The following is an 11,975-nucleotide window of genomic DNA, read 5'->3' on the forward strand; positions in this document are numbered from 1 at the left end:
GAGTTTTGCTAATAAACACTGAGTTTTGCTAATAAACACTGAGTTTTCTCTTGCTTGGTACCATTTGTGTGGCTTTGGGCTCAGGAAATTGTGAGAGCACGGGTGGAGCTTCCCTCAGATTAGACCCAGGTAGAACTTCTCAGTGTTTCCTGGCCCTCCAATGTCAAGCTACCCTGTATTCCCAGACATTGGTGTTGTAAAGGGACATGAAATTCTCCTCCTGAGCAGCTGGGAGACTTTCCAGATGTGTTGCAGGAATAAGGCATAACAAAACCTTGGTCTGTGTCGTTCTGCAGTTTATAAAGTGAACATCTTGTCTCGCAGCGAGGAAGGGTCTTTTGTGAAGTATTCTGCAACTCTTCTGGATCTCTACAAAAGAGGTGAGAGTCCTGCTCCATGTCTCTGTTTCTGGGAGAAAGGATGCTGGAATGTTTTTAGCCACTGGCTGTCTTACCTGTGGCAAAGGCAGATGCTCATAGGTCCTGCAGAACTGCGGCTGATCCTCACTTGTTTTTCCTCAGAATTTAGACATCTAATCTGTCCTTAAAATGACTATAATATAAAAATATTTAATGTGCACAAGGTTTATTTGCCACTCAGATTTAACTGGAAAGATATTTTACGAGAAACATGTTTTATGTCATCAAATTTTACTGTTACAGAACTAGTGGCTGTGCTGGACTGGAGAACAATTTGGTGTTTTCTCTCTGAGTGACTGGAAATTCCCTTTGTGATATTGTCCAATTCTTGTCATTCTACTTCAGGGCAGGCTTTTGCTCAAAAAGATGATGAAATAACCTTTGTTAAAAAGAAGACCTGTGCAGATGTTGAACTGAGCCCAGGAGAGCAGTATTTGATCATGGGAAAAGAAGCCTTAAAGATAAGCGTTGGTTACAGTTTCAAGTAAGTTATTTACCACCAGAATAGGGAGAGATTTAATCTTAAAGTGTGAAGGGTTTGCATGTAATAATTCTTGTGGAATAGAATTGATTTAATTTTTGAAGTATTACTTCCACCTACAGAGTGTGTTGTACGCGATTTCACATTGGAATTTTTTTCTGTTTGACATTTTCCTTCCCAAATCTTAGCAGCAACTGATCATTTTCTCTTGTTTTCCTAGATTCCAGTACCCTTTGGACTCCAGCACTTGGATTGAGTGGTGGCCTTCAAATCCATCCTGTACCTTCTGTGGGGAGTTTTTAAACACCATGGATGATTTTGCTGAAGATCTCATGATCAGTGGCTGCTGATTTACTTGGAGAGTTTTTGAATTAAAAAGCCAGATCAAACCTCATGTAAAAAAAAAATCCTCACCTGTTTGGCAATTCCTTCTTGAACTGAGCATTTATTAATAGTCACCTTGAAAAATGAGCTTTGCTTGTATTTTATAGCAATGTTGTTACAACATAGTGATGCTCAGATATGATTTTTAAGCTTGGATGGGAGAATCACATGGACTGCTGCAAAGACATTTGGAGTCAGATGAAGTGGATCAACTGTAAAAAACACACATGGAAAGTACTGTCTTGTCATTAAATCCCGTGTCTTATTAAAACACAAATATTTGCAGCCACTTCATAAACTCTTTGTGAAAGAAACTACTTTATTCCTCAGGTTTTCCTTTTGTACTCTGTTTGAATTCCTGCATTTCCATCCCTGACAATAGCTGATGCTATTTTTGTACTCTGCTTTCTTGTTTTAAAAAACACCCCAAAGTTCTTAGATCTCACGTGTACATTCATTATTTGTATTTTCAGCCCGTGTCTGCTGTAGATAAACCAAATGTTACCTTGGCATTTGATGGCTGGGTTTGACAGTTAAAAATCCTGCCTTGCCTCCAGGAAAGTGGCAGGTGAAGGGCCAAATTTCCTTCTCCCAGCTCCTGGCACAGCCCAGTCTGGTTCCCAGTAAAGCTGAGGAGGGAGTTTGACACAAAGCACATTTGCACACTCTGTTATTTTTATTGAAGAGCTGCCCAAAAGCAGCACGGCCAAGAACTTTAAAATTACTGTTTTCCCTCTCTCTTAGGAATATCCTTGATCCAGAGCATTTAAGATGTGGAAAGGAGATAGCCAGAGATGATGCAATCTTTAATTTTGCCTCTGTATTTCACTTTTTTTTTTTTAATCCTACCAACTTTTCTAAGAAGCACGGGAAGATCCCACTGTATCCAATAATAACTGGATATAAATTCAAATTGCAGGGAGAAGCACATGGAAACACTCAGGGAGGTTGTCCAGGCAGTTGACCTGGAAACATTTCTACTTCTGAACTGGTAACTGTGTATTAGGAGACCTAATTATCCCTTTAAATGACAAGGAGCCTGTCCTATTTTCACAGGTGACTTGTGACATTTAAGTTCCATTGATTTTTACTGAGCCAGACTGCAAAAAGGCTGCATTGCTCCTGAAGACCAGGAACCTGACTTAGAAATAACATACAAAAATGCTGCATTAAGGATCAAATTGCTGCCCCTGCTTTAAAAAATTCTCTGATCTTATTTGTTTTGCCTCTGTTTCTATCCAGACTTAACTCTATCCCTGAGATCACTGTATGTGTGTATTTTTTGTGTGCATTTTAATAGATATTTAGCCACATGTGAGATGGCAATGTAGGAAGATTTGCCTTCCTTGTGTGCCATGGCATGACTTTCCCAGAAAACCACATGGGGGGAAGATGTATCTGTGTCTTCATCTGTTTCCACATGCAAATTATGTGGGCAGATTTCCAGGGGGTCTAATTAGCAGGACAGGAGAAGATGGAAATGGATTTTAGGATTCCATGCCTTGGCTTTAGTGACTCGTAGTCAGAGAGTCCTGAGGATCTGAGCATCTCACAGGGTTAATCCCAGCAAACGTGGAAATTCTTGGGATAATCACTGCTGAGGTGACTCATTCCATTATGAAATGGAAATTATTTCAGGACACACTCTGTACTTCCAAGCTTGCTGTGGATTCTGGACATCAGAGTGGGGCTTTTATATCTGAGTTGTACACGGTGTTTTCTGTCCCTGGGTTGTTTATATATACCATGTGCAAGTCTCCAAATGTTCCAGGCTTTGAATCACCAGCCAAGAGCTTTAGTGCTTCCAGAAAAACATGAATTCCAGTGCTACACTCCTGCAGTGTTCCCAAACTCTGGGGGTGTGAGGTGACTGCTCTGCCTCCATGTTAATGAACCTGCCCAGAAAGCTCCGTGCTTCAGCCCAAATCCATCCCCCCATTTCCTGGGATACAGAAGGCTGGCCTTGCCTGCACAGAGAATCTCTGAAAGCCAATTAAATAAGTGGGGTCATTCTACTTTTATCCCTTTTTCATGTGTTTCCCTTTGAATAAGAAAACTCCCCAGATGCCACTGTAATGTGATTCTCCCTGAACGCTCCTGGCAGATGCATAAGACCCAAATTGGTTGAATTCCTGACATTATAACAATTCTAAGGGTTAATACCATGTGAGCCTTTAGCTCTTTTAAAAATCTATATTTCTGTACATTTCCATTTGTGTTTTACTGGCTTTTAGATAGTTAAGTGTCCCAAAAATGAGCTGATTTCTCTTTTCATTTCACTCCATCCAAGCTGGGAAGTGGCTTGAATAGCCCAAATTCCAGCCTCTTGTGCACAGTGACACATGAAGCTCACACTCTGGGCTGGGCTGAAAGCTGCTGGGCTGTGCTTAACTGCTGTGACTAATTTGGGAAGGGAGCCAAAGGGTGCCTTTCTCTGGCCATTGTTCCACTGGCAGGGAAGAAATGGTTTTGTGGATATAATCTTTCAGGATGTGCCCCCAGCCCTCAGCAGCCTTACCCACACACGTGCTCTGTCACAAATGGTTTGGAGTTGGGAATCCCCTATAATTTTATCAGAGAAATCCTAAATCCCTGTAGCAGCTTAATAGTCTTACTTTTAATACCTCACCAGTGACTGTCATGATTTGATTGGCTGACCTGAAAACATACATTAAATACTGTGTGAAAGAGAAAAATGCTCACGTGAGGGAGGAGGATGCAAGTCCAAATTACAACATAATCTTTATTTTGTTATGATGCTGCACCTACATCTGAAATCAGCTAGAGGAGGAGAATTGTTCACTCCATCACACTGAGGCTGTTCAGTGCATTTGGGCAATGCAAAGCCAGAACATCCCACCAAAAAGACTTCCTAAATAACAGTGAGGATGTTCAGTGTAGGCACAGCCTCTCTCCTTAGTCAGCAAGTGAGCTCCTGCCTCAGGTAGAGAACACAAAACCCTCACATTGAATCCTTACTGACGTTGCTTTCAAGTTCAAACCTCTTTTTTAATAAAAAAACCTCCGACCCCCATTGCCACAAACAAAGGGTTGTGGAATCTACTGCCAGGGTCTGTAAATCCATTTATAGCAGGGGTGTGGAAAACATGAGTAAACACATAGTAAGGAAATCCATCTTTTTTTCTTTTGAGCGAATATTATTTTGTAATTAAAAATAATCACTCTCTGAGAGCTGCCAATTTTCATCCGTCCTGAGTTGTCTGACTTGACCCTACAGAGGGTTTTATTTTCAGCCTGTGTAAATGTTCATGTTTGGGATGTCTCCCAGCAAAATGTGTTCTCAATCTCCTGCTGAATTCTTACATCAGAACACACAGAATTTTGGCATGGTCCTCAGTTATTTTCCAGTAAAACACCCACCTTATAGGAGTTACATATGCTTCCAATTTTTCAGATATTTAATAATGTTTTCATCTCTAATTAGAAGAAATATCTGGCTTTGGCTCTGTCATTCTCCTGGGAACCAAGGGTTTGGTTTTGCCAATTCCTGCATCATTACAGAATTCCAGTCCCTGTGTTAAATTTTGCTCTTCAAGTTCTGAATGAACTTGGAATTTGGGCACATGTTGAAGCAGCAACTGATTTCCTGGAAAATACTGAGCTGAACTAAACACCACAACTGTCATAAAAAGGAACATTTAAGTTCAGAAAACAATAGCAGAGAAATTTGAGTAAAGCTTGGTGTGTTGAACCCTTTCTTTTCTATCCCAGGAAGTAGTTGTTACACACAGGGGGTTATTTATAAAATACATTTACCCACATTCAGAGCAAGAAGTCACGAAAAGCAGATTATCCCTAAAGTGCTGTGGTTCAAGCCATAGTTCCTTTGCTTGTTTGCTACTTGACAACCAAAATAGCAATTTCTTTTACAAGGAGAGTAAACAAAAAGTTCTATTTGAATCAGCTGAGATATTGGATTCCCATTTCACTGTGCCAGTCTGTACCTGCTGAAAGGTGATTTACAGTATATAGACAGAAACTCTACTGTTGGGCACAGATTGGGCATAAATGTGAGTTAAGTTACTCACTTACTACCTTGCTGAGTTCTCTGTCTCTGCCAGGCTCTGATTAGTCAGGTTTCCTTCGTTATTTATAAAAGCAAAATGCCATAAAAATGTCATTTTCACTGCCTAAATCATAACATTTTCCATAAAAACCTTCTGCTGTGAGGTCCGAGAAAATATTCGTGCCCAGGCTCTGACAGCCTGGTACAAATGTCTTCATTTCCACCACTGGTGTCATTCCAAAAGTTTGGAGTCACCCATCTATGTAATGCTATGTTTTGTTTCTAAGTTTCTGTTTCAGTCAGGAATCTCAAAACCAAGATAGGATCAAAAACTTCCCATGGAAACAGGAGGGATCAAATTAATCTGTGATTGAATTTAACAAGATTCCATGGATTTATAGCAGAATTGGGGTTATAGTTAAACCTCCAGGAGTTCAGAGCACACTCCTGTGCATCCCTGTGTCCTGCCCATCCCAGTGCCCAGTTCTGAACTGGGCTGAGTCCCTGCAGAGGATATCCCAGCCCAGAAACACTTCCCTGCCAGTCCCTGGGCTTTGGAACAAAATATTCACAGTAAGAAAAAGTGTTAGATGTGATTCTAGGTGACCAGATCGAAGAAATGCTGGATTTCCTTCCTGTTTGTGTCTTGCCACAAGGAAAACCCAAGCTCAGCTCATGAAACCTCACCCCAATTCTGGGCTTTGGCATCACAAATCCAGCCTGTGGTTTGATTTCTTCCAGGGTTCCCTTGTCCCTGAACCTGGACAGATGGGAGCATCCACTTCCTGAGCACTTTGTGCCTCCCTCACTGGCTTTGGGGATTCAACACCCAGTTCATGATTCAGGTGTTCGAGGTGGAGCTACAAGTGTTGTTTCCTTGGCTGGATTCCAAGGATTCTGCTGGGAACGTGTTTGGGATGATGTGCTCCTGGAGCCCCATCACTGGCAAAGCTGCCAAGAGACTTGGCCCCATGAGAGGGCTCTTTCTGCTGAGGAATTTAAGCACTGATGTGCTTGCCTGTGTTCAGAACACAGACCTGCTACTCTCTATACCTGCTTTTCCCACTTCCAACTTTCTCATTCAAAGTTTATTTTCCTTTCTCCTTCAGATTCCTCCTTAAAACCTCTTGGTTTGTGAACACTCAGGAGTTTTCTTCCTTATTGTAGCAGTGTTTTGATGGGGGGCTCTGGTCTTTCTTTACACCTGTAAAGAGTATTTAGTTTTCCCCCTGTGAACCCTTGGATAACACTTGGATCTTCGGTGTTCCCCGGATGTGTCGCCCATGAAATGCAGGTACAAGTAGACATTTGCAAGTGGTGGTGTGGAAATTATTCAGGATTATGAATCATGCTGAAAAATACTATTGGAAAGCTGAGCCTGATGCTATTAGTCATCCCACAACAGCCAAGTGAATTGTGGTCTCAGAGAGATGGAATTCAGTGCACAGTCTCCTGCTTCTGTCACGTGCAAAACAACAGCTAAACATCTCTTTTTTTTTTTTTATTAGCAAAATGAGCATATTCTGAAAAGGGTTAATGGACATTTACCCTCTCCCCTCAATTTTGTCATTAGCGAGAATTAATTAAGACATTATTAAAGAAACCTGATGTTTCCTTTTTTCACTAATTAGTCCCAGTCAATCACGCTGAGTTTTCTGATCACTGTTTCTGTCCCCTCTGTGCAAGTGACCTGGGCTGTCAATGGAATATCCATATTTTCCCAGCTGGTTTAGAGTCAAAAGACACTGGATCTGAACTTGTTTTTTCATGTCACATCCAGGGCTTTGGAGGAGAGTTTTGGCAGCCTTCCCCTGGGCACAGAGCCCATTCCCAGAGTTCTCTCCAAAGTATTAAGAATGGAAATAAGCAGCTAAGAATTTTCCAGTTTAGCTCAGGCCCTGTGTACATCAAGAGCAACAGAAGCACAACCACAAGTGGAGCATAAACCCTTCACGTGGCCAGGCTGCAGCAGAGCCTGAACTGGGGAAACTGGCACAAACTGGTCCATGCTGGGCTCACACCCCTGGTATGGGGGGGAGTGACTGAGACAGGAGCCCACCAGGAAGCTTTTTAGTGTAAAGAAGGTCTGCCTGGCTGCCTAAAAGCAGAGGCAGGCTCAGAAATCTCCTCGTGATTTACTCTGAAATCCTGTTGCTTGTAGGAAACCATCAAGGCCACTGTGACACAGAGAAACACTTTCATTTTCTCTCTTCCCTTCAGGGGGATTCCTTGGCTTGTCTTGTGGAAACTGCTTTAGTGAGGGACTGAAATAAGAGACAGACAGACAGATAGATAGATAGATAGATAGAGCGTCCATTTTTGGATGCTTTTTTCCTGACAAATGCTGAAGAAGTGCTCCAGAGCATCTATTCTTTAGGGGAAAAAAAAATCCCTGGGAAGCTGAGGATAATACTATCTTACAGAGAATATGATCTGGAAAAAATCCTGAGGCAGAGCAGGGATGAAGAAAACCAAATTGATTCCTGATGTCTCTTCGAGGATTTCAGTCCAACTCTTACAAAACTTAGTGGGAAACTTTCCTTCTCTTTAAAGGGAGTTGGGCTGCTCCTCAGGGTATCCCCATAACAAAGCAGTTGCAACTGGTAGTAGACAGAGGCAGAGAGAACTAAAACATGTAAAAAGGTTTTATTAGAGGCAAGAGACTGAACTGTGGTAAAGCTGTCAGGTTTGCTGAGGATTAACAGTATATCAAATTTAATGATTCTTCTTTTTTTTTCCATCTTGAATTGATGAAATCTCAGATACTCTGTTGTACTCCTGTTTCTTGGGTAGTTTTAGTCAGGAAAGTTATAGAACTACTTAATATCAGAGCCATGAACAGGCAGGAGTCTTGACTTGGAGCACTCAGCTCCAGTTCCTGGGAGAACTGCATCTCATGGGGACTGGAGCTGCTTGGAAAGCAATTTTTCCTTCCTGTGTTTTACCAACTTTTCAGGGTTTCCTAGAACAGGTGCACATTCCCAGGTAATTTATACTAACTGAAAATCACATTTTCATAGAATGAGACACCCCTATCTCAAGCATCTCTCTGAAATGCAATTTCCAGCCCCAAAAATACTATTTACACTTTGATTACCATCTTTATAATAGAGAGCATCTGAGCCTAAATTCCATTTGAAATGCCCTGTGAAATCTGTCACATTAAAAATCTCAAGCCTTTTGCTTATTTTTAAAAGGTAATATTAAATATATTAATATATTCCCTTATAAGCTTTTTTCCTTGGGTATAAAAATGATCATTCACCTTAAATAGTGACACAGGGCCCTGCAATGCTGAGCACTGGGGGAATGGCTCTACAGTCAAGTTAAGCTTCAAATTTTAATCTCTCTCTCAGAGCCACATCCTGTTTTCAGTTAACTGATCTCATCAAAGGGAAATCTAACAGAGGAAATCTCTCTAGTTTGGAAAGTACCAAACCTTATCTTCGGTTCCTTTGTGTAATTCAGCACCTCTGAAGGCAGAAGTGTCCTAGAATCACAGAGACTTCTGAGAAGTCTCAAAGCAGGAGAAAAGGAGTGAACTGAGAGCCCAAAGAGCTGCCCCTTCATCCCCAAACAGAACCTGACCCCGTGGTGGGTAAGACTGATCTTCCTAAATTTAACATCTCACACCTCTTTATAGCCCCAAAGCTGAAAAAGCCACATCCAGGAATCTTTTAAAAACTCTTTCAGAACCTCACTCACATCCTGGCAGAAACTGCCTGGGCCAGATGAACTTGCCATGAATTTTAACAACCCTAATGAAAGCAAATTGTTCATTGGGGGGACTAACTGAGGCTGTCTCACACTTTTCTCAGGTGATGCAGGGCCCTGATGACTCTGCACTGCAGATCTACCTCTGGATCTACAGCAGACCAGCACCTACAAATTAATTTACAGCCCAGAGAAGCAGAGAGAGGGAAGTGGAAATGAAGAGCCTGTCTGTGCACACACAGCACAGGAAGGTGCCAGACTTCGAGCAAACAATCACTGATGTCCAACAACCCCTCACACAGCCCCGGGTACCTGGAGGTTGTCACTGTTGTCAGTGCAGCTGAGAGAAGGCCCCAGAGAGCCACCTCTGCTTTTGAGTTTTAATTTTCAGCAAGAATCCGCCCTCAGGAATATTCCCCAAGTCTCCTTCACAAGGAAAAGTGAACAGATTTGCATCTGCCACTGCTTTTCTGACTGAATCCTCAGTCAGAACTTAGATAAGGTGACAGCAAACTGAGCTCTGTCAGGGGTGAGGAGGCATTTCTGCTGATAGTGAAACCTTCCTTTGTAGAATTTTTACTCCACTCTTAGAAGGATTTGCATATGTTACTGAACTCCCTTGAGTTATCCCGTAACTCATAGCCCTGTGTGAGTTACGATCAGCATTGTAGGGGGAGGCACAGCGGGGTTGGAGGGGGAGGTTTCCCGTAGGTCCCAAGGAGTCAAGGCTCCCGTCCCGTATTTGGGGCAGGGGCTCCCCCGAGCAGCGAGGGCTCTGCAGGGATATTTTGGGCTGGGACCGCACCCTGGGCACGCAGGACTTTCTGCCCGAGTGCCCGTGCGGGGTCACCATGTCAGACGGCACCTCACCCCGCGTTCAGGAACCAGCCGCCAGCTTCTCCCTTTCGGCTCTCCCGGGGGAATTCGCTCCCTGGGGCATTTCCTCGGCCACTTCCCCGTCCCCGCGGGCCGGGACTGCGCCGGAGCGGGGGAAGCCCCGCGGGTGCGGTTCGCGCTCCCCGCTCCTCCCGCCCGGGGCGAGGCAGCAGCGCCGGGATCCGACCGAGCGGCATCTCCCGTGCCCGAGGGGAGCGCCGGGCCCAGGTACGGGGAGGGATGCAGGGGAGAGGGAGGGACGGAGGGGAGAGGGAGGGAAGGATGGAGGGATGAAGGGATGGAACCCGCAGCCCCCCGCCTCCCGCCGCGGGGACCCGCCCGCTCCCCCCGGGCACACGGGCCCGGCCCCGCAGAGAGCTCCGGGAGGGCAGCGGGGGCTGCCCGGGGGTCCTGCCCGCCCTCCGCCCCCTGAGCTTGGATGGGGCCCCGGGGACCCCCCGAGCCGGGGCTGCGCGTTCCCGATATCCCGGGATGGCTCCGAACGGGAACCGCGGCCGGGAGAGGGGGAGGCTCGTCCTGGGCTCCCACCCACGGTCCTCACCCCAAACCCACCCACGGTCCGCACCCCAAACCCACCCCCGGCCCCGCCGAGGCTGCACTGCCGGCTTCCCTTGGCAGCTCTGGCAGGTTCTGCAGCTCCTGCGTTCGCTGCGGAGCTCCCGCCAAACGCCTGCAGAGGCCGCGGGGATGGGCTGAGCCAGGCCGTGGAAAACGCGGGTTGTTCCCAAAGCAGAGCCCGAACCCCAGGGCCCTACCCCGGCCCGCTGCACAGCGCTCAGCCCGCAGGCCTGGCCTGCCCCAGGCAGCCTCGATTCGGGTTTTTTTTCGGTTTTATTAGTCAGTGTGGCTTCTGGTAATACCGAGGTAGGTTACGGTGTGTCAGTATTGTCACAGGAAAAAAAAGCTTTATCAAGGCATTGTTACGATCAAACTGCACCGTGTCCCTGAGAGAAAACCTTCCTTGAACTTTCCAAGAGAAACCAGAATCCGTTTTGGCTGCATTTCCAAAAACATCCCACTGCACAGCCCTTGTTACCCAAATGAAACTGGAGGTGCAGGACACCCTTGGCACGTGTGGCTCCGGGTGTACCTGGGAAGACCTCGGGTGTTAAGGATTTCTGGACTTGAGATTTCCTTTGTCATTTCACCAGTAGTTTTACAACTTCAGGAGAATCACTGTCAACACACCACTCGGTCAGTTTTTATATCTATGAAGTGAAATCACAAATTTTGGCTGCTGGGAAGTGAATGTGATTGGGGATTTACTCTCCAGGAAACAACTCTGTGTGATGGGGGCCAGTGGGATTGTAGCTCATCTTCCTACAAGCTGAAAAAACTCTGGAAAGAAAACCCCAACCGCTCATTTTAATACATTGTCCATTATCACGTCGTGCTTGAGGGAAATTTTAGATCTGTGCAGTAATTTCCTGCTGGTTCCTGGTCAAACCCCACTGTGACATTTAGTCAGAGCCAGTCAGATACTTCACTGCCACTGCTCTGGGCTGGAGCTGCTCGTGGGCTTTGATTCCTGATACATCCTCTCAGATCAAAGTGAGAACGTGCCTTGTTTGAGCACCTGCTTTTTTTAACTTGTCTCTGACAATATTCACCCCAGATGGCTGAGAACACGAGCAGGGGCCTGCAGGACGTGCTGGGCTCTTCTCCTGATGAAAACGAGTTCCCTGTTGGATACCCCACCACCATCTGTGAGGATGTGCCTGGGCAGAAGTACCTGTGCAGCAACTGCAACAACGTCCTGAAGAAGGCCCTGCAGACGCTGTGTGGGCACAGGTACTGCTCCGCCTGCCTCGCCTGGATCGTCCGGTACGTCCCTGGGCAGGGCATTCCATGGATTCAAGGGCTCCCGGGAGCTGGGTCATGGCACTGAGCTCAGGGACAAGGCTCTGAGAGCTCCCAGGAGCTGTCATTGAGTTCAGGGACAAGGCTGTAGCTCCAAGAGCTCCCTGGAGCTGCAACTGAGCTCAGGGACAAGGTTGTGACTCCAGGAGCTCCCCAGAGCTGTCACTGAGCTCCCAGGAGCTGTCACTGAGCT

At 45.5% G+C, this 11,975-nt stretch overlaps 2 protein-coding genes across 4 annotated transcripts in view; both read left to right on the forward strand.

Annotated features, from left to right (window-relative positions):
• The window catches only part of C5 (complement C5), a 22,288-nt gene extending 20,582 nt beyond the window's left edge, over positions 1–1,706 (forward strand). For both annotated transcript variants that reach the window (XM_027650324.1, XM_027650325.1), the window contains 3 exons: positions 297–380; positions 765–903; positions 1,121–1,706. In XM_027650324.1, coding sequence (XP_027506125.1) covers positions 297–380; positions 765–903; positions 1,121–1,250 — 353 coding nt within the window. In that variant the 3' untranslated portion in view covers positions 1,251–1,706. The remainder of the gene's footprint in view (positions 1–296; positions 381–764; positions 904–1,120) is intronic.
• Positions 1,707–10,024: 8,318 nt separating this feature from the next.
• TRAF1 (TNF receptor associated factor 1) overlaps positions 10,025–11,975 on the forward strand; it is a 12,944-nt gene continuing 10,993 nt past the window's right edge. The window contains exons 1-2 of one of the 2 annotated variants that reach the window (XM_027650380.1): positions 10,025–10,129; positions 11,538–11,746. In XM_027650380.1, the coding sequence (XP_027506181.1) occupies positions 11,538–11,746 (209 nt within the window). In that variant the 5' untranslated portion in view covers positions 10,025–10,129. The remainder of the gene's footprint in view (positions 10,130–11,537; positions 11,747–11,975) is intronic. The other variant, XM_027650381.1, reaches the window with a different exon arrangement.

This window comes from Corapipo altera, unplaced genomic scaffold, assembly GCF_003945725.1.
Source record: "Corapipo altera isolate COAL_440 unplaced genomic scaffold, ASM394572v1 268, whole genome shotgun sequence".
Classification (NCBI taxonomy): Eukaryota; Metazoa; Chordata; class Aves; order Passeriformes; family Pipridae; genus Corapipo; species Corapipo altera.